The 25,821-nt window shown below is 39.6% G+C and overlaps 1 protein-coding gene across 17 annotated transcripts in view; it reads left to right on the plus strand.

Annotated features, from left to right (window-relative positions):
• The window catches only part of NCOR1 (nuclear receptor corepressor 1), a 134,373-nt gene that overhangs the window by 17,307 nt on the left and 91,245 nt on the right, over positions 1-25,821 (plus strand). For 16 of the 17 annotated variants that reach the window (XM_032498876.1, XM_032498877.1, XM_032498883.1 and 13 more), the window contains exons 3-5: positions 5,417-5,544; positions 14,470-14,662; positions 19,031-19,213. In XM_032498876.1, the coding sequence (XP_032354767.1) occupies positions 5,417-5,544; positions 14,470-14,662; positions 19,031-19,213 (504 nt within the window). The remainder of the gene's footprint in view (positions 1-5,416; positions 5,545-14,469; positions 14,663-19,030; positions 19,214-25,821) is intronic. The other variant, XM_032498892.1, reaches the window with a different exon arrangement.

Here is a 25,821-nt window from a genome sequence, read left to right on the forward strand (position 1 = left end):
TTGTTTATTCCAGTTTTTGGTTATTACAAACAAAACTTATTTAGGAAATATGTATCTATGTGTTTGTTGTTTCTAGATTGGATAAAGAAGCTTTGCCTTTTGTTATAGTATCCTTGGGAGAGCATACGTTTTAAGTTTTATTAAGTCCATTTTATTTTTGTCTTTAATATTTCCTGCTTTTTGTGTCATATTTAAGAAGTTTTTGTCATATTCAAGGTCATTGAGATTTTCTATGTTTTCTTCTTAGAGATTTTTAGATTTTATGCTTTTTACATTTGAGTCTGTAATCAATTTAAAAACAGTTCTTATTTATTTTTTGTGGGTTTTTTTGGGTGGGCAGAGATAATTAGGTTTTTTACTTATTTATATTAATGGTGGTACTGAGGAATGAACCCAGGACCTTGTACATGCTAAGCATGCACTCTACAACTGAGCTATACCCTCCCCTCTTATGATCTGCTTTGAATTAAATTTTGTTTATGGTGTGTAAGGTTCGAGGTCACTGTTTTGCATATCAGTATTCAATTATTCTTGAAGCCATTTGCTGAAAAGGTGATCCTTTCCCCACTGAATTGCTTTGGCACTTTAATTCAGGATCAACCTATCATTTACGTATGAGTATTTCTGTTCTCTCTAGACTGATATATTTTGTCTGCTTTATCTCACAGCTATGTGATTTTTCTGTGTAAATAAAAATTTAATCTTTTAATAAAGCACTGCACACTGTCTTGATTATTATAGCTTCACAGTAAACTGAAATTAACAGTGTAATTCTTTACTGAATTGTTATTTTGGATAGTTTAGATCCTTAGCATTTCTATGTACATTTTAGAATCAACTTGTCAGTGTCTATAAAAAAGCTTCCTGGCATTTTGATTGGGATTGTACTGAATCTAGAGATTAATTTGGAAGAGAATTGATGTCTTAACTTTGAATCTTCTGGTCCGTGAGTGTGGTATATCTATTTGTGTAGGTCTCATTAATTTTTCTCAGTAATGTTTGGTAGTTTTCGGTGTACAGGTCACATTTATTCCTAAATATTTAATATTTTTGATGCTGTTGTAATTGGTACTGCTTTTGTGTGTCAATTTTCAGTTGTTCATTGTTACTATCTGTATTGATCTTGTATCCTGCAAACTTGTTACTTACAGTTGCTCTTTTATGGATTCCACAGGCTTTTCTAAGTAGATGATCCTATAACCTGGGAATAAAGACAGCTTCGCGTCTTCCTTTCCAAACCAGCTGTCTTTTCTCCTTACTGCACTGCTGGAATCCCCGGTGCAGTGTCGGCTAGAAGGGGTGGGAGTGGATGTCCTTGTCTTGTTTCTGACCCTAAGAGGAAAGCAGTCTTTCACCACTAAGAACGTTGCTGGCTTGGGAGGTGCTCCTCCCCCTGTATCTCCTAACGGAGTCGTTGTCGGATCAGTGTTTTTTCTTCCTTGGATGTTTGATAGAATCTAAGCCACTTGGGCGTAGAATTTTCTTTGTGGGAAGAATTTAACCTATGAACTCAATTTCTTTAGTACTTATAATTCACATTCTTTTCCTTTTCTTGAGTCAGTTTGGGTAAATTTATTGTTTGAACACTAAATTTATTAATTATGTCAGTAATCATGTCAACTTACGGCTGTCATACTATGTTCCCTTTTGATTCAGTGTCTGTTAGGTCTGTTGTGGTATCATTGTGTTGACAATTGGGTTTTTTTGTCCCCTTTTTTCCTTCATTGGTCTAACGGGAGGTTTATTGATTTAGTAGATTCTTTCCTTTGAAGAACTAGGTTTAGTTTCCTCCATTTTCACTAATTTTTTTTTTTTCTGTTTTACTGATTTCTGCTCTGTATTCTCTTCTATAATTGCCCACATGTATGTGATTTCTGACACCTTTCACTGTTTTGTGTACATTCAGGTTTCCTTTTGATACCATTTTCTTGCTGAAGCACGTACTTCCTTTTAGGGCAGGTCTTTGGCAGTGGACTCTCCTGGCTTTTCTTTAAGTGGAAAAGTTTGCTTCAACTTTACTTTTGAAGATTACTTTTCACTGGGTATGGAATTCTAGGTTGGCAGCGCTTTTCTTTCAGCATTTTAAGAGATGTCATTTGTTGTGTTCTGGGTTGAATGGTTTCTCAGTAGAACTCTTTGGTCATTCTTATCTTTGTTTATTTTTATATATCTTTTTTCTCTAGTGACTTAAGATTTTTCTCTTTCAGTTTGATGATGATGTCCCTTTGTCAGTGATTTCTTAAAGTATGTTACTGTCTTTAGCACTCACTGAGCTTTCTGCCTCTCTGTGTGTGTAATTTGCATAAAATCTGGGCAGTTTTCATCCATTATTTTTTCAGATGTATTTTTCTGCCTCCCCTTCTCCAGGTTTCCTTCGGAGATGCCAGTGACTCATATGTTAGCTTACAGGTCTGGACTCTCCTTTTTTTCCCTCCTGTTTTGTAACCACTTGCTTCATTTTGCCATGTCTTCATGTTCAGTGATCTTTTCTGCTGTCGCTTCCAACCCGCTGTTAATTTCATCCTGTGAAAGTATCACTGCAGACATTGGATTTTTCATTTTTGATTGGAATATGAACATTGCTGGCTTTTGTTGTATTCCTTTAAGGAAAGTTATATTCTTTCTGGTAGGCAGTGAAGTTACTTTTGAGGTTTCTTTTTAAACTCTCTTAGGGCAGGTTTAAAATAGTCTTTTTTCTACATTTAGTTTATCCTCTGCTTCTGAACTTGTCTCTTTTGGGGTATCTATTGAATGTCTTGTGTTCTGTGAGATTTCTTATCTCTGGCTGGAGGAGATGTAAGTTCTGGCAGCCATGTGAGCTAAGGGAATTGTTTGGTTTATTGCTTCTTCTAATAGTTCTTTCATCAGGATTTTTCTCAGCCCAGCCTTTAAAGACCGAGCTGTGCTGTCACTGTGCACTTACAGACTGGAACTCAGCCAAACACTTAAGGGAACACAGATTCATATTTCAGGAAATCTTTCTCTGTGTGTCTCCCTCCTTGCTGGAAGTCTCCAGGAATTCTCTGTGTGGCTCTCCCAGACTAGAATGTTTGCTTCTTCAGTGAGCAAGATTCTGGGGCTCTGCTTGGACTTTCTTCCCAAGGGTGCAGTTTGGAAATCACCTCCATGCAGAAAGCCTGGGGTGGCATGGACTCCCCCTTTGTGTCACTTTTCTCAGAGGTCCGGTCCTGTGCAGCCTGTTGTCCGGTGCCTGAGGTAGTTCCTACTCGTCTAGTTTTCAACTGTGTGCTGTCTTTCTGGACAGTGGTTCTCGCTCGTCAGTGAAGCAGAGGTGCCCTGCTAGTTCTTTCATTGCCTCATTACTCTTCCTTTGTCTGCTGGGTGCGTCCTTCAGAAATTCTTTTAGAGAGAGGCTGTCGTTGGTAAGTTTTCTGAGTTCTTGAAATTGAAAAGTATGCAGTCCTGAAACTTCAGTGATGATTTGGCTATTGAATTGGTAGGTTCAAATTTGTTTTCCTCTGAAGTCGGAGTATGTATTCCAGTGTTGCTTAAGAGAAGCCTGCTTTTGTTATGATCCTTGTTACTTTGTAGGAAACCAATTGTTTATTTCTTAGGACTAGCAGTAACGTTTTCCCTTTACCCTTGATTTTCTAAAATTTTGGTGTGTTCACTGTGGCTTTTTAAAATCTGTTCAACTTTTCTTTTAGGCCCTTTTTAAACTGAGGACTATGTCTTTTCTAATTCCTGAGAAATGCTGTAGTATTATTTCTTAGAATACTGCCTCTCAGCTGTGGACATTGGATATTGGAGCCTTTTCCTGCAGCTGCCATTGCTGACTTGTCTCCTTTAATTTCTGTCTTTGTTCTCTACTGTGGTCTGAGATTCAGATTCTTTTTCGTGCGTCAGTTTGGGTGCGTTTGTTGTTGTTCAGGAAACTAAACTCACTCCTCAGTTCTGTCACCTGTGTTCTACTGTTGTTCTGTTTCATGGATCAGCCTTTTGATTTCTTTGATTGCTATTTGGTTCTTTTTGAGGATATAATTAATATTTTTGTCTCCTTTTTAACTTTCGCTTAACCTTTTATCTACTTCTTTGGATGTAAATTCTTTATTTTTTGAGTTTGTGTCCTTTTTAAAAAATGGTTTTGTCTTTTCTTCAGCGTTTAGTTTTTCTTGTTTATGTTTTCAGTTTTGTATCTGGTATTTTTACTTAGACTATGTATGAATTATCTTTTACTGTTAGTTCCTCTAATGAAGGGTTCAGGACCTCGTATCTTACCCCTTCTTTCAGTCTGGTCAGCTCCACTTTATCTGTTTATGATTTTCTGAACTTTTTTTGTTGATATATAATGCATATAACATAAAATTCACAATTTGAAGTGTCTGATATAATGGTTTTTAGTGTATTCCCTATGTTGAGCAGCCATTACCATTAGATAATTCCAGAGCCTTTCCTCACCCAGAAGGAAACCCCATGTCTGATGGTGGTGAATCCCAGTCCCCTTTTCCCTCCCTCCCCTGGCAGCCACTGAGCCACAGTCTCTCTTGATGTGCGTCTTGTAGCCGTTTCATACAACATATGGCTTGTTAGTCTCTCCTTTTTATTTTTAACTTAACATGTTTTCTAGGTTCGTTGTAGCGTTGCATGCGTTAGTACTTCAGTGCTTCGTTTTTTTCTGTGGTCGAATAGTGTTCCGTTGTATAGATGATATCACACTGTGTAGCTTACATATGAGTCGGTGGACATTTGGATTCTTTTTGGCTGTTACAAATAATACTGCTTCAGAAATTTGTGTGCAAATTTTTATGTGTGGACATAGGCTTTTAATTTCCTTGTGTATATACCTAGGATTGGAATTCCTGGGTTATTTGGTATTTCTGTGTTTATCTATTTGTGATTGTTAATAATTTATTTTGAAAAGAACCTTTTGCCGTTTCAACAAAAAGTTAACAAAAGGAGGAAAACAAACATAAAAACATCCACCTAGAATGATGTAGAAATGGTTACTCTTAACTTGCAGGTTGATTCTCTAGACCTCTGTTTCTTCTTTTGTAAATCTGAATGGATTCACCTAGATGGCTTCTGAGACCCTTCTCGCTTTCCCGTTTTGAATTTAAGGTGGAAACGCTTTTTAGGATTCATGTTGAACACATATGAGTTTGAGGACTTAACTACTTGAATAATATACATAGAGAGCTATCATGCAGTTATTAGAAGAATAAATCAAATGTAGGTTGAACAGGAAATTTCACTTTGAGTTTTTCTGAGTGATACACAGTTAAGTTGATTGTTTTGGGTTTGGGGAAAGAATTAGATCAGTGAGAGATGAAGTTGTCCTTTCTGTTTCTTTCCTTGCTCGGTGGCTCATAACTGCCTTTGTGTGCTGGTACGTGGTTTGATTTCATGGTGCTTGCGCGTCTTGGTTAATAATGAACTTACCATTGTCCGACACCAGGAGTTTGCGGTCCCCGACTACCGGTCTCCTCACCTGGAGGTCAGCCCGGCGTCTCAGCTCCTGCAGCAGCAGCAGCAGCTCCGCAGACGGCCGTCCCTGCTGTCCGAGTTTCACCCCGGCTCCGACAGGTAATGGCGTCCTTCCGTGTCCCTCTGGGGCCGGACTAGGGAAGGGGGTGTAAACGCCACTTCTGTTAAGCCAGCTGAGACTGATCACTTATGGTTTGTGTCTTGAGCTTTTTCCTATTTGTTGACCTTTTGAGGTAGGTATCTTAACAGTTAACAAACCTCTCAAAACTTGTTTCCAGACTTCAGAGTTAATGCTGGGTAGCGGGAAGTCAGGTAGACTGGGTTTGAATCCTGGTCAGCTGTGTGGCCTCGGTCACATTGCATAAACTGGTGTCCTGAATTTAGACTGCACGCTAGAACCACGTGGGGAGAGTTTGAACTTGATGCCCAAGTCCCGTCTCAGCATCATTAAATTGATATCTGGGTTTGGGCCCAGGTCTTTCTCCTTCGCAGCCACTGACTTCGACTCATCAGACTTAGTTTTCTATCTGCGAACTTGAGGGTAAAAATGGCATCGTCCGCAGAGGGAGCATGTGGTCCAGTGATGCTGGCCCTGTCCACGGAAGGCACTCCTTTTCTACAGTGTCCTTACCATCTCTCCTGCTATTTACTCCATCCTCACTCTTAAAGTATTTTGAAATATAGTAACTTCTTTTATTTGATCACCTTACTTACTTCCTTTTTTTTTTTTGTTAGCAGTTTTATAAAAAACCTGATTTCCTATTTTAAAACATGTTTATTGTAGGTTTTAAGATGATAAATGGTTGAAAATTACTTGGTCATGCTTAAAATTATTATGAAGTGCATTTCTTCGTAAAGGTTGTAGAGAGAATTCAGATCATTCTTCCCCTACTATGAAGCAAATATACGAAAATAGTTTTTTAAAAATGGGATGAAATTGCACCGTGCATAAAGAAGGAGAGGACACGGCCGTGGCCGTAAACTTGGAGAGGCGGCGTTCAAGGGCGGAGAGGGGTGAGTTGTGCACAGCCTGGCTCCTAGGTCCCACTTTTGCTCTCAGGGAAGCAGTGTTGAAGAAAGAGGTCAGTGCAGTGCTGGGTTTCTCAGGAATGCTCCCTAATTTGGGAAAATGTAAGTGGGGGCGGGGTGGGTGCTCTGCTCGGGAATCCCCACTGTGCCACTTCCCACGGTGCTGAGCCCAAGTGTCTGGCTGGTGCAGTGGGCCAGGGTCCGTAGCAAAGGCTGTCACAGCCCCAAGCAAGTTTTCCCCTCCTGTGCCCCATTTCTCTGTCTCCTTGGGCTGTAGAAAAGTGTGAATCCAGTCTTCCGTGTGCAGACAAACACATACCAGGCACAGGGGATGAGGCTGAGCACGGAAACCCACGCATACTCTTCCACTGCAGAGAGGGGGCTGGGCCAGGCTGCCCACAGGGTGCCTGAGCAGGGGTGAGGGCTGCCGTGCGCAGGGAAAACATGCTCCTCCATGGGAGGAAGATGAAAGCAGTGCAGTGCCCCAGAAGCAAAGCCCCCACCTGGAGGAAGCCACGGAGCGAAGAACATGCCCCCGGGCACCGGGCGCTGTGGAAGAACTTACAGTTTGTGATGATGCTTTCAAGATAGAATGAGGCAAATGAAAGGTGGGCATTCTTGTGCCCCCAAGCCCACCGTTTTAATTCAGCATCTAAAGTGAGAAGGAAGAAGGAATGAAACGGGTGTGGCTAAAAGTCAGACTTTTGTCATGGAAGAAAGTCTGGAGATAATCAGCCTGGATGCAGAAGAAAAGTCAAAGATGGAAGCAAAAGAAGTTGACAGACGTGAAGGACAAATTAAAATCATCCAACTTGTCATCAGAACTCGTGTTTCTGAGGTGGAGAACCTAGTAAAGGAAAGGAAGTAATGTAATTTTTAAAAACACCCTTTTTCCCCTTTAAAGTGAAGGAAGAACTCTGTAGGTTGATAGGACTTAACCTTTCTCCAGGAAGAATTTACACAGATGATCACTACTGAGACAGATTCTGGTTGAGTTACTAAAGTTTAAGGGTAAGTAAAAGAGTCAGGAATCCAGGAAACAAAACAAACCCTCGAGAGGAGGAAAAGAATCTGACAGAAGCTACAAAGTTCTAAGAAAAAGAAGTTGAGATCCAAGGATGTTTTATCAGACATGTTTAAAAGCAACAGGCAGACATTTTTAGACATAAAAGCACTGAGCATCTAAAACTTCTGCAAGAATTTCTAGGTGATGGAATCCAGTCAGACAAAGAATGGAAGCCATGGTAGAAGGACCACAGTAGCTATAATCCCATTTAAGTAGGAAGTCCATATGAGACACCTGGATGAATTACAGTTCCTTGACAGAATGTCAGTGGTAAATCTTGACAAAATAAAAATAATGTAACTACCCAAAGTTAGAGGTACAATGAGTTTTGGGAGAATGTTTAAAGGTAGGCATTTGAAAAGTGTGCCTGGAGTGATTTGATGACTTCTAAAATGGAAAAGTTAGGTTAAATAAATGTCACCTGCTTGGAATGTAAGTTTGATGTAGCCATTATGGAAAACAGTTTGGAGATCTGTAAAATAATAAAAACAGACTTACCATGTGATCTAGCGATCCTACTCCTGGGCATGTATCCGGAGGGAACTGTAATTTGAGAAGACACGTGCACCCCAGTGTTCATAGCAGCACTGTTTACAGTAGCCAAGACAAGGAAGCAACCTAAATGTCCACTGACAGATGAATGGATGCAGAAGGTGTCATATATTTATATGATGGAATACTACTCAGCCATAAACAAGAGTAAAATAATGACATTTGCAGCAATGTGGATGGACCTGGAGATCGTCTACTAAGTGAAGTAAGCCAGAAAGAGAGAGAAAAATACCATATGATGTCACTTATATGTGAATCTAAAAAAATGATACAAATGAACTTGTTTACGAAACAAATGGACTCACAGACATAGAAAACAAACTTATGGTTACAGGGTGGGGAGTGGCGGGGGAGGAGGGATAAATTGGGAGTTTGGGATTGCAGTTACTAACCTCTATATATAAAATAGGTAAACAATAAGGGCCAACTGTGTAGCACAGGGAACTATATTCAATACCTTGTAATAGCCTATAATGAAAAAGAATATGAAAAGGAATACATGTATGTATAACTGAAACATTGTGCTGTACACCAGAAATTAACATTGTAAACCAATAGACAATAAAAAGAAATTAAAAAAAAATCTGCCCATTCTTAGTGCTTCTCATAGTTATTTTCCTTATTCTTTTGCAAGAATTTCTTGGGAAATGATTTCTTGTGCTAAAGGAACATTTATCTGGAATATAGCAGTTCCTTCCATTTTAAGGCTTATTTATTTTAATTTTTTTGTCATATTGTATAAAAAAATAAACCAAATATCCTGTATTTTAAAAAATACTGTATGGTATTCTTCTGTTGTGTTATTTTTGCCTTATCTGTCCATCTGTCCATATATAAGAGTAAAGTGATGTCTGGGAATGTTACTCACCTGATTATAGCGTTGTTTCTGTGTGGAGCGGTTTGAGGTGACCTGCTGTTTGATTCTGTTATATATTCCTAGAATGTTTTTGTTAGCAAATGTATATCATTTTATAAACACAGGACTCGTAAAAAGTAAGCGTCATTTCTGTGTGAATATCATCCATCATGTTTCCTAGATTTCATTGGAAAAATTAGGCCAGTTAACATTTAGAGTATTTGGATATTTAGATAAAATGATGCAGAACAGCTGAGACAGTTTCAGATCTTATAGATGATTCACTGAAATTCAGGTAATTGGGTTTCTCTTGAGCAATAAAAGACACCAAATCATATTTATAAATTTAAAAATTTAAGTGAAATTAATTTTGTTTCAGAGAGCAGCCTTCCTTAGCTGGGAAAAAAATAAAATCAATTGATGTAACTCTAGATGATCTCTGTGGACCACTGTTTTGAATAGCTTTGAACTTTATGATGTATTTCCCTTAAATGAGGGTTATCTTTTCTTTAAAGTTAAAATGATAAAGTATAGGTATATTACAGTAAAAACTCTGTTTGATAATTTAAATTTGTTCTAAAGATATTTAAAGATGGTATTAAGAGATTATGAAGGCCAGTAAAATGAAGGAAATTTTAAGTTTTAAAGTTTACAGAGTTTTTTTTTTTTTTCCAGTATAAAAATCTAGTGTTGTTGTTGTTGTTGTTGTTGTTGTTGTTGTTGTTGTTGTTGTTTGAACTACCACATTTTACTTGTCCATTCATCAGTTGATAGATATGTGAGTTGTTTCACTTTTTGACTGTTAGGAATAATGCTGCTGTGAGCATTGAAGCACGTGTTTCTGTGTGGCTGTATGCATTCCTTTTCCTTGGAAATACACCCAGGAGCAGAACTGCTGCATTACGTGGTGGTTCTGTTCACCGTTTGAGAAACCACCCGGCTGTTCACAAAGCAGCTGCAGTGTTAGTTCTCAAAAGGCAAACACTTTGTCAGTTTAAAAGGCAGGTTTCTTGCTTAGCTCCACCAGGGCTCCCAGATAAAATTGTATTGTTTTTACCAAGATTTTCATAGTTCATTTAAATACTTTTGAAATTTTAAATATTAAATGATATATTTACTTATTTATGCATGAGTCATTTTGTTCTTCTAAAAAGAATTGCCAAGCTGAAATGGGATGTAGTCTAATTTCGTGGGGGAAAGAGAGCTTCCATACCCCAAGTCTTTCCTGGTTGTCTTGTGCCCTGGCTTCCCAAGGTTGTGCTCCAGCACTGGGAACGCTTCACCCTCTGGCTTTGATGAATCTCCCAGGCAGAGTGGCTGGAGGTAGCACATGGTCCTTGGAAGTTAGCTTTTGTAAGTTGTGTCCTGAACAAGGGTACCCCGTTGAGGGGACCCCTGAGGGCTGAGGTCCGGCTTGGATGGTGTGTCAGGCCTGGATGTTTCACACAAATCCTGTGCAGACCAGCAGCAGCCCTGGTTCTCGGTGCTATGTCCAGGGACTTGGGCTCTATCTAATGCTGGATGCTTGTGTTTGATACGTTACCTCTGGCTGCTCTGCAGAGGATGAATTTGAGGTGGAGAGACTGGGAGCAGAGAGAACTCGTGAGAGACCTGTAGGGAAGAGAGAGAAGGTGGGACTCGGGTGTGCTGATGTAATGAGGATGAAGAGGAGACCGACTTGGGTGAGTTAGGAGGCGAGGCTGCCAGGCCCTGGCAGTTGACAGCGGTGAGGCGGGTACCGGGACAGAGGAGGCGTAGTTTCTGGCTTGTTGGATGGCCGTTGGTTCTGTCGGCCATGGTGGAGCTCGAGGACAGAGCAGCAAGAGCAGGAGCTGAGTTTGGTGTGACGGCAGTTAGGGGTGTCTGAGAAACATCCCAGTGGAGGTGTGCCTAGCATGCTTGGGGGAGGGTCTGGGTGTAAAATACAGACTGGTGAGCAAGACCCTGGGAGTGGGAAATGGAAAAGAACAGTGGGTTAAAGATGAACCTGGAGGGTCCGCAGTGTCTGAAGGTACTCTGAGACACAGAAGCCTCTGAAGGAGAGAGAAAGCAAAGTGATGAAGACAGTGGTCTTCGGACTTGCTACTGGCGTTCTCCTCAAGCTAATTTTGAAAAGCTGTGTTCTGCCTTGTGCACTTTTAAGTTGTCATCTTAAATTTTTCATATTAAGTTGAAATGATGAATCTAATTTGTCATACTGAAGTTACTGACATTTAAAAACAAAACTGCAAAACACTTAAACCTGAGAGACTCTAAATACCCTAGCGATCTGGTAGCATTCTTCACTCGCTGTGCTCCACGGACACACGTGTCTTTCGTAGGATTTTCTTTTATGCCTTTTTTTTTTTGGAACTTGTGTATTCATTTTCACATATTCAGTGTGAAATAGTCACATATTCATTCTTATTCATCTATTCAGTGTATCCTGATATGTTTTTATTGTTCAAAATCTTTTATTGACCAACCCATCATACTTCTACCTGACAACAAAAATACATAAAAGTATCTATGTATATAAGGTGCTCTATTAAAAACAACTTTTAGATTGACATGTCATGGTAATTGTTACTATAAAACTGAACAAAACAATAATCATTTAATAAAATAAATCTATTAAACATAAGTAAAATTGCATGGATATGCATCCATGCATTAATGAGATAGCTGGGCTGTTGTAAAAACAGTGTTTATTGTTAGAGTGAAAGCAGTATGTACTCTAGTCTTACTTTTTATTCTGATGAAAGTACCAGGAAACTTTGGTCACAGAAATAATTTCTTATGAGGATTCTGCTCCAAATCACATACTTACCTAAGATAAAAATACCAGCTTAAGCTCTTGAGTCTTGTTGGAGGCAAAAATTTGGGAGCTGTTAGCTGGCAGAAGCTGCTCCGAGGCATCCGCACTCAAGGGTGGTGCTCCGGGGTAAGATCCGAGAAGGCGGGCCTCCGGCTTCTCTGCTGTCAGGTGGGCGTCGGCCGGTTGTGAGGGGAGGAGGCAGGGACAGCCGCTGGCTTGTGGCCTGGTGGGCCAGCTTCAGTGGTCTCTGGATGTGGACTGTTTAAGTTACCTATGCTGGTAACCCCTGCGGGAAATTGTACAGGCCTGCAGAAGACTGTTAGATTGGGGCATCCAGGGAAGCTGGCGTCCTGGGATGGAAGTTCCAGAAGGAAGTAGTAATTGACAGATCGGCCAGCGTGTGTCCAGAAGTGTTCTTTGTTTTCAGTATCAGGAGGTCACTGCTGACCTTCGTGAGCGGCGAACTGTTGGAGTACAAGTGAGCGATGGGGGGTTAGGTTTGAGTCCAGGGAGCTGAGCATCTTTTCATGTGCTTGTTGGCCACCTGTGAGTCATTTTTGGAGAAATGTCTGTCGAAGGCCTTTTGCACATTTTTTGGGCAGAGGGTTGTTTGTCCTTTTATTGTTGAGCTGTAAGAGTTCTTTATATATTTTGGATACTAAAACTTTGTCAAATGCGTGATTTGCAGATATTTTCTCTTATTCTGTGGTTTGTCTTTTCACTCTCATGACAGTGTTCTTTGATGTACTTAAGTTTTTAATTTAGATGAAGTTTAGTTTATTTTTTTCTTTTGTTGCTTGGGCTTTGGTGTGGTATCCAAGAATTTGCCACCAAATCCAAGGTCAGGAAGGTTTCTCCCTGTATTTTTTTCTAGGAGGTTTAGAGTTCTGGGTCTTAACGTCTTTAGTCCATTTTATTGCATGTGGAAATCTGGTTTCCCCAGCACCGTTTGTCGAGGAGATGGCTCCTTCCCCGTGGCATGGTCTTGGCACCCTTGTGGCCTGTCACCTGACCACTTACGTGAGAGTTTGTCTCTAGGCTCTCAGTTCTGTTCCAGTGTCTACCACACTCTTGATTATTCTAGCTCTGCAGTGAGTTCTGAAATTGCAAAGTGTGAGTTCTCCAAACTTGTATTTTTTTCTAAGATTGTTTTGGCTGTTTGGGGGTCCTTTGAGATTCCATATGAATTTTATGATGGGTTTTTCTGTATCAAAAAAAAGCTGTTGGGATTTTCCTAGTAATGACATTGAATCTGTACACAGCTTTGTGCAGTGTTGTTATCTTAAGAATATTAAGTCAGTATGTGAACATGGGATGTCTTACTGTTTATGTAAGTTAAGAATAAATGTTTTATTTTGGATGCAATTACACATGGAAGTGTTGTCTTAATTTCGTTTCTAGGTAGTTCATTGCTAGTATATAGGAATATAGCTGATTTTTGTATGTTGGTTTTTGTATCCTGTAACTTTTCTCTATGCATTTATTAGCTCTAACATTTTCTTGTGAATTCGTTAGAATTTTCTACACATGAAATCATGTCATCTGCAAGTAGAAATACTTCACTTCTTCCTTTTCAATTTGGATGCCTTTTCTTTTTCTTGCCCAATATCTGATAAGAGCTCCCAATACTGTATTGAACACAAGTGGCAAAAGCAGGCATCCTTGTCTTACTCCTGAAGCTTCCTACTCCAGTATTTTTTTGTGGCATCATTGTGAATTTTGAGGAGATAATGGGATCTTATGTCTTGAATGAGATTTCAGATTTTTGAAGTATAATAAAATTATAGACCTCAGGGTTAATTTCATCATCTATCCTAAAACTGAAACCCCTTGGTTATTTTTTCAATGAAATGTTGTTGTTTTTTAAAATTTTTTTATTTTTGGAGCAGGAGGTAATTAGGTTTATTTATTTTTAGAGGAGGTACTAGGGATTGAACCCAGGACCTTGTGCGTGCTAAGCATGCACTTTACCACTTGAGCTATACCCTACCCCCACAATGAAATGTTGTTTTGTGAGACATTTGTTTAGAGCTTGGTCACAAAGTAAAATGTTGCCTCTGTAAGGACTGTTGACTTCGTTTTCTACCAAACACCCACATGTAGCACTCTGCACAGCACATCATGTAAAGAAGTTAAAAGCAGATTCCTGACCTTCAGGACACGTAAGAACTTGAGGAAACTAGACAGAATACATGTTTTAAAGGTTTTAAATGTCGGAATTGTGTTTTCAAAGCAATGTTGCATTCCCACTCAAGAGATTTGTTTTTAAGTCTAAATAATGCCTCACAACTCAAATCATTTGTCTTTCCCTATGGCATTTGCTGTTGTTTTTTGTTTTTTTTTCCAGCTTGCTTTTATCATTGGTTGAAAATGGTGGCTCGCCTAGATTATATTTAATTCAATTATTATGGCATCAGTTTGAAAATACTATTTTATGGATATTCTTCAGCGGCTTTAAACTTTCTGCAGATTGAAATCTTCTGTTAACATCTTTCACTGCTTTGCCGCCGACCGCTCCCACCTCCCCAGAAGAAACTTTTTCTGTTAGGATTAGAAGTTTGATAGTACTTTCTAGTGAGTACGTGTTCTCCTGGGTGGGGGAATCCACTCTAAAAGTAAGCGTGACTTTTCATTTACTTCACAGTTCAAATAGGGATATTAACATTAGCAGGAAGTTGTTCATCACTTACAGTTTTCAAGCGACTGTCTTCTTTCACGTGTTAGGCCTCAGGAAAGGAGGACTGGATATGAACAGTTTCACCCGGGCCCGTCCCCAGTGGACCATGATTCGCTGGAATCCAAGCGGCCACGTCTGGAGCAGGTCTCTGATGCCCATTTCCAGCGTGTCAGTGCTGCGGTCTTGCCCTTAGTGCACGCGCTGCCAGAAGGGTTGAGGTCTTCTGCAGATGCTAAGAAGGTAAATATTTGTTCTCTTACCCTGTGGGGTTGTCGGTCTGAGATGTTTGTTTAGCCATATTCAGGCAGAGCGCCTAAGAGAAAGTCCGCTTATGCCAGTCTCTAAAGGTTAGTGCTATGGGAAGGTAAAAATTTTGTTAAACAAAACTACAAACCACAGACTTAGTACTCTAGACTTTTGAAGTCAGCACTTCTGACTTTTTGGTAAATGGAAACAGTCTGAGGACTGAAGAAAAATTGCTGTTGATGACTCTTCAAGCACACTGCACTGGCTTGCTGGGCTATACGATGTGGTCAGAGGTACTCAAGACTACCAGTTCTGTTAAATCTAAATTACATTTTGAATAATCCCCTTAAATTCAGTTGGAGATTATTAGCTTGTTACTTGGGAGAAGACACGTTTTAGGTGAGGTGTAACTGTGCTTAGAATTTTTATGAAGAGAAAAACTTTTTCTAATTTATGGGAAAAATACATTCTTGTAGATACAGGGGAAAAAATTTATCTGTAGTTCTCTGTCTTGGAGGTAACTGCTTTTAATATGTAGCTATATTTCGGGACATTTCAAACGATGTGTATTGTGAATTTATGAGAAGGTTCTATTAAGATGAAACCTCATATCCTTGTGTTTATTGTTATCTGCCTTTCTTTTGTAAAATGCGTGTTTGTGTGCTGTGCTCTTACTTTGTTGACAAATTTATCATTTAACTGTCTGTTTTGCTTCTCATTAAAATCTGCAGATTAGGAAGTACCTGGCACTTAGTAGGTACTGAATAAATATTTGTTTTAGAAAGAATAAACTAATTCTTTAAAACGCTTTGAACAGTAAAGTGTTAACTCTTTTACTATCATGTGTTAATCTTTTATCCCTACCTTTTTGTTACCAAATCTATTTCCCATAAAGTTTATTTACTTTTATGGCCAGTGGCCCTTTCCAGCCTGGTATCAGATAAATAAGTACCCACACATTTTCCTTGAGTTTCTATGCAATGGTGTAAAAGATAGGAAATATGTTTACAATTTATTTTCAAATAGATCAATTGGGAAAAAAAAAGTAGGAATATGTGTGTGTGTATGTGTATGTATATACACAAAAGCAAATATAGCAATATGTTAACAACTAGAGATTCTAGATGAAAGATGAATATCCATTTTCCTATTCTTTCAGCTTTTTATGTAAATTTGGAAATTAAAAAAATAATAAGTTGGGTGGGGAAAGCTCTTCGTGATAAACCAGAAATGGGCTGAACTTCTGGGGATTTTGAGACCTGCTTCACCATGTGAAATACCTGCATTATCATTGATGAGTTTATAAGAAATGTTTGCAACATTCAAGAAAGAAATACACTGAATAAACGTCTTCTTCCAAGGCTGACTAAATTACCAGAAATGTAACTTAGAGCTACAGATTTTTTTGGCAGGAAGAGATCTTAAAACTTCACTCATTAAAATGTGACATGTTGCATCAGAGTACAACTGATTTCCCTTTTATAGTAGAGAAGACAGATGGTAAGAAAAATTAAGTGACCTGGATAGTACCTCCTGAGTTGGGATGACCTTTGACTCCTAGTCCTGCTTTTTTTGCCCCGCCTAAGTTGTAAATCATGACATTTTTTTTTTAGAAGTAGGGATTTTGAAAGAATTAGCATTTGTTACTTTGTTTCTTTTTTTTTTTTAAATGTTTTTAAGTCCAGGTATATAATTTATGGAAGAATTAAATTAGATAAGCTTGAAGGAAAAAAATTAACAGCCTCACCAGTTAGAAATCGTTGTTAACTTTTTGATACTTATTTTTCTTTATTTGGGTGCATATTTTAATGTGCTCACTCTGCGTTATGTGTGACTATTTTTGCTTAAATATATTGTAAGTTGCTTTTTGTGTCAAGTTTACAATTATATTTTTAGTTACATTCCATATATGGATATAAAGTAATTTATTTAGTTGTCACACATACAGTTTACCTGTTCACTGGAACAATGATGTATCTTCTTTAAGTTGAATTTTTTGGGTATAGATTCTTATTTATTTCCTTAAGGTGAATTCCTGTTAGCATAATCGATTACAGATCATAGTTGGCCTATTTTTGAGGTGTTCACAGGTGTACCCAGATTGCCCTGCAAAGGAGGAAGACCAGCGCTTGTGCCCACAGCAGGAGTAAGAGGCCAGCTCTCTTGTGCCCTCAGATACCACATATTTACTGATTTTTAAAAAGTCGTTAATTTGCTAAGATTTTAAATTGCATATATTACCTTGTTAGTAGAATTTACCATTTTTTCATTTGTTTATCTTTCCTGTTTTGTGAGTTGCTTTTTCAAAACTGTTGCCCATGTTTCTGATGGTATGTTTTTTTATTTTATATTGAGTTGTTAGAGTTAACGTTTTGCAAATGACTTTTCCCATTTGCCTTTAAAATTTTGTTACTATCTTGTTAAAGAGAAAATTGTACTTTTTAACTTCGATTCACAATTAAAAAAAATATCTTTTGCTGCTGGCTTTCCTGAGCTCAAGATAATGTGAAAGTCTTTTTTTTTGTTTGAGGCTTCTTGTGATTTGCTAATAAATATGTAAGTGTGCGCTGTTACTTGGCTTTCGTGGTGACATGAAGTAGGGGTCCAGCCTTTCCCAGAACAGCTGTCACAGTGTCCTGCGCCAGGGTCCCAGCTCCGTTATGGCGGGCGTCACTCGTTTGTTCACCTGCCTGGTGCCTGCCTGTTTCTGTTAAATGTTTAACTAGAGAGGAAGTCCGTGGAAAATACTGATTTGTCGTAGTAGTTCCTAGGGCACACAGCAGGTCGCCAGAGGAACATTGTCAGAATCTGCTGATCGAAATACAGTCTGTTTTGCTGTGGCGCGAGTTCTGTATCACAAACCGGCTCGCAGGCGTGTGGTCTAGACGTCCAGGTGGTTTACGGATGCTCTTTCCCTGCACATTAGTGTTTCAGGGCTCTCGGGATCAAGCTGTCTCGTTATTAAGGATCAACCTTTGAGATAGATAAAGACCATAAGATGATTTGAAAATTCTGCATTTAGGTTTCATTTAGTGCAGTATCTGGCCTCATTGATTCAAAAACTGCTCTGCTTTTTCAGTGTTAAGCTAACTAATGAAGATCTGAATACCGAAAAGAAGCTGCGAAGAGATTTGCCCATGTACTTTTTACTTTTAAAGGTTGATAAAGATGTTGATACCCTGAATCTGATTTTTATTCTGATGAAATGTACTGTTTTCTGCTGGAGGCAGATGACCTCCAGGGTTAATGAAGGAAGCACGAACTGCAGGGTTTCCAGCTACCAAAGAATTAACTGCGGGCTGAGTGCAAGTGAGCTTTGACAGCATTATTCCTTCTAGTAGAATTGATACTGATTTCCTTAATGCTTTGCTTACAGAGTTTATAGGTTTTAAGTAATAACCATAATTCTCTTTTCCCTAGAAGTCTTATATTTAGCTATACTGTTGCAGAATATCAGATTTTTCAGGAACATGCATATTATGTTTTAACTGAAATCTCTGTTCTCTGTTCCATAGTGTTTTGGAACAACTGTCCACGTATAGTTACGTGCACGCTTGGTTAAGACTGCTGATTTCTCACAGTTTCTTCATCATCACGTAGTGCGTCAAGGGCTCTGCAGTCTATGGACTATGTTCATTCTGGGCTTCTTGTAGCCTTCATCTGCTTTACAGCAGTGCTTAACTCCTCACCTTAGGCTAGAAACGAGTAGGCTGTGTGTGCGTGCGCGCGCGCATGTACGTGCGTGGTAGATCCGGGGTAGAGCAGCCTCTGCTGGTGTGGAGGTGGAGTGGGTGAGAGCTGCTTTGTGTGCTATCCTGTGGGCAGGCTTAGTTGCCCTTTACGAGGGTGGGTCTAGGTGATTGTAGCAGCAGAAGTTCTAGGTCATTTCTCTGACTTCTCTACCTCGGTACTGACCCTTGGGAAGCCTGAAAGCTTTTTGGTAGAGACTGTTGGCTGTATCATAGCTGTTAAGTTGGGTGGGAGCACAGAGTTCACGTGTTCAGACCTTTTGAAGGACCACTTGCAAGGAAATGGCTGGGGAATTGGTGTTTTCCTTTGTCAGGACTGCTTTACTGTTTCTGCAGAAATTCTCTGTAGTCTTGGTATTGTTACACTGAAGGCTGGTTACTCACTTAGCCACCTCATTCTGGAGAGCTTTTAGGACCTTCAAAATTGTGAATGATGTGTCTAAACTCTGAAAGTGTGCAAACGCCAGTGGGGTGGGGGTTTGCTGCTGTTGGACAGCCACACAGAGAGCGCACGCATGGCTCTGCCGAGTTTTAAACCTGACTTGCAGCTAAGACTCTTGAGGCTGACGTTGGGTATTAGTGACGAGTCAGTTGTTGATTTTCTTCTCTAAAGGACCCAGCATTTGGAGTCAAACATGAAGCTCCTTCCTCTCCAATCTCTGGGCAATCGTGTGGAGATGATCAAAATGCTTCCCCTTCGAAACTTTCAAAGGAGGAGTTAATACAGAGCATGGACCGCGTGGATCGGGAAATTGCGAAAGTGGAACAGCAGATCCTTAAACTGAAAAAGAAGCAAGTAAGTGTTTGGTTTTCTGCTTAATGTAGTTTGAGAATGTGTGTGTGTCTCCCTGAAGAAGATAATGTTGAGTTGAATTTTCCGTATTTTTCAACTTCACATAAAGAAATGCATGCCTTGTGTAATCTGTGACTTGCTTGTTTTTTGCGATTAGTGTCCCGAGTTCCATCCATTCGCTTCCCGTGCTGGGTCGTCTGGTTTCATGATTATAGACAGCAAAGCTTGTCTGTCCTTTCTGCTTTTCATTTTATTGGCTGCGTTGTTTCTAGTTTCTTGCTGTTCCACACGGTGGTGCTACGGTCTTGGTTCCCTTGCAGACAGATCTTCTCGGGCCCAGGGGTGGTGCTGGGCTGGAGAGCGTGCACATGTCCGTGGGGTCAGGAGTGAGACAGAGCTTGCTTTCGTTTGTTTGTGGGTTATTTGTGTTGCTTGTGTGCCTTGTTATTTTGTCATTTTCTTACTTCTAGTATTTCCTGGAGTCTCTTGTCTGTTGTGTGTATAGCACGTATCTCCTAATTTGTGGCTTGTTTCCCTTTCTTGGGGAAGGATTTTTTTTTATAATTGAGATTAAAAAATTCACATACCATAATATTAACCCTTTAATGGGTACAGTTCAGTGGCTTTTAATGTGTTCATAAAGTTGTGCCGCTGTCCTCACTGTGTAATTCCAGGACATTTTCATCACTTCAGAAAGAAAGCACTTATCTTGTATCAGTTACTCTCTTTCCCTCCACCAGCCCCTGATGACCACTAGTCTGTTCTCTGTGTGGATTCGCCTATTCTGACATTTCAGATAAATGGAATCATAATATATGACCTTTTGTGTGTGACCTCTTTTATTTAGCATTTTAAAGTCATCCATGCTGTGTCTCGTATTAGCACTTCGTTCCTTTTTACAGCTGAATAAAATTCCCACTGCGTGGAGATACTGTGTTTTGTTTATCTGTTCATTAGTTGATGGACATTTGGGTTGTGTTCACTCTTGGCTGTTAAGAGTAATGCCGCTGTGACATTCATTTACTAGTTTCTGTGTGGACATGTTTTTTCAGTTCTCTTGGGTATGTGCCTAGGAGTAGAACTGGCCGACTCATATGGCAGATCTCTATGTAAATTTATGGGGAGCCGCCAGATGGCTCTCCAAAGTGGCTGTGTCATTTAAACTCCCCCCCAGCAGTGTATGAGGCTGGGTTTCACTTTCTCTACTTCCTTGTCAGCGTGTTTGTGCGTAGCCATCCTGGGAAATGTGAAGTGGTATCTCATTGTGTTTTTTAAAAATTTATTTATGTATTTATTTAATAATATATTTTTAAAATTGAAGTGTATTTGATGTGCAGTGTTATGTTACAGGTATGCAGTATAGAAATTCACAGGTTTCCAAGGCTGCACTCCGTTTATAGTCACTGCAGAGGACTGGCTGTGTTCCCCGTGCTGTGCAGGGCCTCCTTGCAGCTTATTTGTGTGCCTGATAGCTTGTACCTCTTTGGGTGTGGTTTTGATTTTCATTTCCCTAGAGTCTGGTGATGAACACCTTCATGTGCTTGTTGGCCGTTTGCGTTTGTTCTGTAGGGGAAGGCTGGTTCAGATCCTTTGCCCGTTTCTTGTAGCTGGGCTGTCAGACTTGGTGGTGTGTCCTGTGTGCTCACTCACATACATGCCGTGCAGGTGTCCTCTCTGATTCTCTGCGTTGTCTTTTCACTTTCTTAGTGGTATCCGTTGATGACAAAAGCTTTTTTCTCTCTTATTTTATTCATTCAAATATTTATTGAGCAACTAGGGAGATACAAGAGTGATTAAAGACATGGTCAAAGAAGTACGAAGTAAGTCAAATGAGTCAAGTAGTAGAAAGCAAAGTATGAGGTTCACTGAATCAGAGCCGTCAAGGAAGGAGCTTGAGGAAGTCTGGAGTGAGGCTGCTCCCGGCCTGGAGGGGGGCCTGGCAGGGGGCGTGGGGGGCCGGTGCGGAAGGCGACGGGGAGGAGACAGAGGCCTTGCTGGGACTGTGATGACACGCTTGGGCTCCGGTTGTCCCTCCGTCTCCTCTCTCCCCGTGTGGATGCACCACGACTGTTCGTTGTGCTTTTTCCTAGACTGGCTGCGTTTTTACTTTAACGTCTTCTACGGAACTAGGTCCTTTTGGTGTCTTAGGAGTTTTTTCCCCCTGTTTTTTTGAAGGCTTCTTGACTTTTTTGATGTTAGTGTTTGGTGGTTTTGAGTCTTTTCTAATCTGGTTTGATTTTGTGCCTTCTTGGCTGGAGCATCTCCTCAGGGTTTCTTTCCTGGAGCCTTGTCTTCACATTCCTCCTCCTCATCTTCATTGGACAGTTTTGCTTGTCTTCTGTGAACCTTCCAGCGCAGTTCACTTTCCAGGTAGACGTGGGAGTTTCCCACCCTCCTCCTCGTCCTCTCCTCTCTCCGCTCTTCCTCCACTGCGCTGTCCACAGCTCCGCGCAAGCCCCTTCCAACCACAGGTGCTGTTTCCCAGGCCGCTGGGGACGCCATGCGGTGTTCCCAGCGCGTGCGCCCCCGCCCAGCCCCGCACCGGCATTCTTACAGAGACCTGCTCAGTTTCATCTCTATCAACTTTAAATGAGCATCTTCGTTGGTCTTTAGTTGACAATTAAGAGGTAGTTCTGGGGCCTCAGGGGCAGGCTCTTAGGTGGGGAGAAGGGGACAGAGATAAGGGACTGCCGTCCTCAGGGCCGCCCAGCGGGCCAGTCACACCAGGGCCAACAGGCTTTACTTGTGATGACGTCCAGTTCATTTTTTCTTTCATTCTTTGTGCTTTTGGTATCACACCCGAGAACCATGATCCAGGGTCACAAAGACTTACATCTGTGTGTTCTTCTCCGAGATTTATAGCTTTAGCTTTTACATTTAAGTCTGTATTTTTGGTGAACAGAATTTCTTCAGCTTTTATGTGAGATTACCCTTGGATCATTAAAAGAGTTTACCTGTACTGTCTTTTTTAAAAGTTATAGTTGTGCTTCTCACATTATTCTTAATCCACCAGAAATTGATTTCTTGTGTTTGCCTCAGTGTAGGGGTCCATATTCATTTTTACCCTGTATGGATACTTAATTGAAAAGTTTGTCCTTTTCCAAACTGTTCTACAGTTTCAGCGCTATTGTAAGTCAGATTTGCATCTCTGTGTGGATTGACTTCTGGGCTTTGTGTTCTTATTTATTGTGCTCTGTGGTATTGATACAGAAATAGGTATCCTTCCAATTATTGGAGCTTTGTGATAATTCTTCTTTCTACTGCAGTGAGGCAAACCCCACTTCTGTGGGCATATATTAGCTTTTTAAAATTTTTACCGTCTCATATGATTTTTGGAATCACAGTTTTCAGTTCCCCAAAGTATCTTTCTGGAATTTTCATTGGAATCATATAGAATATTAGAGGTCAGTTTGGGGACCATGATATCTTTTTGTTACTAAGTCTTCTAACCCATGACTATGGTATATCTGTTCATTTACTTAGGAAAACTTGCATGTTTTATTGCTTTCTCTCCCATAAATATATTCAAAAACTTTTTTTTAAATTGAAGTACAGTCAGTTACGATGCTGTGAATTCAGGTGTGCAGCGCAATGTCCCCATCATGCATATACATACATATATTTGTTTTCATAAATATTTTACATACTTTGTGTTAGATTCAACTCTTTATATTTTTGATTCTATTGTTAATAATTTCTTTTTAAAAACCACTTTTTTCTAACTTGCAGTTTTTTTGTTTTTGGTTTTGTCTTTTTTAGTGTAGAGCAGCAACCTCCCTAAATTATCCTTTTAATGCTAATTACTTATTTGTAGTTTCTTTTGGGTAGGTAGTGGTCATATCAACAGTTTAAAAAAAAAAAGTTGTTTCTTCCTTTCTGGTTCTTAAACCTTTTCCTTACTTTTCTGTTGCCTTATTGCTCTGGTTAAGACTGCATTACAGGGGAGAGGGTATAGCTCAAGTGGTAGAGTTGTGCGCTTGGCATTCATGAGGTCCTGGGTTCAATCCCCAGTACCTCCTCTAAAAATAAATAATAAACCTAATTACACCCCCCCCCAAAAAAAACTCAAACAAGTGCGCGCGCGCGCACTCACACACGACTGCATTACAACATTGAAAGTGGTTATTCTTGTTATTTTCTGCTTTTTTAGGAATGCCTTTTACTTTTTACCACTGATTATGATGTCAGTTTTGTAGAAATCCTTCCCCAGGCTGAGACACTCCTGTCTGGTCCAGTGAGCTGGGAGTTTTAATCACGGGAGTTGTTCATCAAATGCCTTTTCTGCATAAGGTTGCTAATCATTATTATTCTCCTTTAATGTAGTAACAGAATGAACAGCATCAGTTATCTTTCTCGTGTTAAATCATCTGTGGGTTTCTGGGTTTAACCTAACTTAGTCGTGATGTATTACCTATTTTTTATAAACTTGCTAGACTTGCTTTTTTTTTTTTTTAACATTTTTTATTGATTTATAATCATTTTACAATGTTGTGTCAAATTCCAGTGTTCACAATTTTTCAGTTATTCATGGACATATACACACTCATTGTCACATTTTTTTCTCTGTGAGTTATCATAACATTTTGTGTATATTTCCCTGTGCTATACAGTGTAGTCTATTCTACAATTTTGAAATCCCAGTCTATCCCTTCCCACCCTCCACCCCCCTGGTAACCACAACTCTGTATTCTCTGTCTGTGAGTCTATTTCTGTCCTTTATTTACACTTTGTTTTTGTTTGTTTGTTTGTTTTTGTTTTTGTTTTTTAGATTCCACATATGAGCGATCTCATATGGTATTTTTCTTTCTCTTTCTGGCTTACTTCACTTAGAATGACATTCTCCAGGAGCATCCATGTTGCTGCAAATGGCATTATGTTGTCGGTTTTTATGGCTGAGTAGTATTCCATTGTATAAATATACCACATCTTCTTTATCCAGTCACCTGTTGATGGACATTTAGGCTGTTTCCATGTTTTGGCTATTGTAAATAGTGCTGCTATGAACATTGGGGTGCAGGTGTCATCCTGAAGTAGATTTCCTTCTGGATACGAGCCCAGGAGTGGGATTCCTGGGTCATATGGTAAGTCTATTCCTAGTCTTTTGAGGAATCTCCACACTGTTTTCCATAGTGGCTGCACCAAACTGCATTCCCACCAGCAGTGTAGGAGGGTTCCCTTTTCTCCACAGCCTCTCCAGCATTTGTCATTTGTGGATTTTTGAATGCGGCCATTCTGACTGGTGTGAGGTGATACCTCATTGTAGTTTTGATTTGCATTTCTCTGATAATTAATGATATGGAGCATTTTTTCATGTGCTTTTTGATCATTTGTATGTCTTCCTTGGAGGATTGCTTGTTTAGGTCTTCTGCCCATTTTTGGATTGGGTTGTTTATTTTTTTCTTATTGAGTCGTATGAGCTGCTTATATATTCTGGAGATCAAGCCTTTGTCGGTTTCACTTGCAAAAATTTTCTCCCATTCCGTAGGTTTTCTTCTTGTTTTATTTCTGGTTTCCTTTGCTGTGCAGAAGCTTGTAAGTTTCATTAGGTCCCATTTATTTATTCTTGCTTTTATTTCTTCTAGGAGAAAATTTTTTAAATGTTTTGCCTATGTTTTCCTCTAGGAGGTTTATTGTATCTTGTCTTATGTTTAAGTCTTTAATCCATTTTGAGTTGATTTTTGTATATGCTGTAAGGGAGTGTTCTAGCGTCATTGTTTTACATGCTGCTGTCCAGTTTTCCCAACACCATTTGCTGAAGAGACTGTCTTTATTCCAGTGTATATTCTTGCCTCCTTTGTCGAAGATGAGTTGACCAAAAGTTTGTGGGTTCATTTCTGGGCTCTCTATTCTGTTCCATTGGTCTATATGTCTGTTTTGGTACCAATACCATGCTGTCTTGATGACTGTAGCTCTATAGTATTGTCTGAAGTCTGGGAGAGTTATTCCTCCAGCCTCTTTCTTTCTCTTCAGTAATGCTTTGGCAATTCTAGGTCTTTGATGGTTCCATATGAATTTTATTATGATTTTTTCTAGTTCTGTGAAATATGTCCTGGGTAATTAGATAGGGATTGCATTAAATCTGTAGATTGCCTTGGGCAGTGTGACCATTTTAACAATATTGATTCTTCCAATCCAAGAGCATGGAATATCTTTCCATTTTTTAAAGTCTTCTTTAATTTCCTTCATCAATGGTTTATAGTTTTCTGTGTATAATTCTTTCACCTCCTTGGTTAGATTTATTCCCAGATATTTTATTACTTTGGGTGCTATTTTAAAGGGGATTGTTTCTTTACTTTCTTCTTCTGTTGATTTATCGTTAGTGTAAAGAAATGCAACTGATTTTTGAACGTTAATTTTGTAACCTGCTACCTTGCTGAGTTCTTCAATCAGCTCTAGTAGCTTTTGTGTGGACCTTTTAGGGTTTTCTATATATAGTAGCATGTCATCAGCATATAATGACACTTTTACCTCTTCTTTTCCAATTTGGATCCCTTTTATTTCTTTCTCTTGCCTGACTGCTGTGGCTAGGACTTCCAGGACTATGTTGAATAGGAGTGGTGATAGTGGGCATCCTTGTCTTGTCCCAGATTTTAGTGGGAAGCTTTTGAGTT

Source organism: Camelus ferus, chromosome 16 (genome assembly GCF_009834535.1).
Source record: "Camelus ferus isolate YT-003-E chromosome 16, BCGSAC_Cfer_1.0, whole genome shotgun sequence".
In the NCBI taxonomy this organism is placed as follows: Eukaryota; Metazoa; Chordata; class Mammalia; order Artiodactyla; family Camelidae; genus Camelus; species Camelus ferus.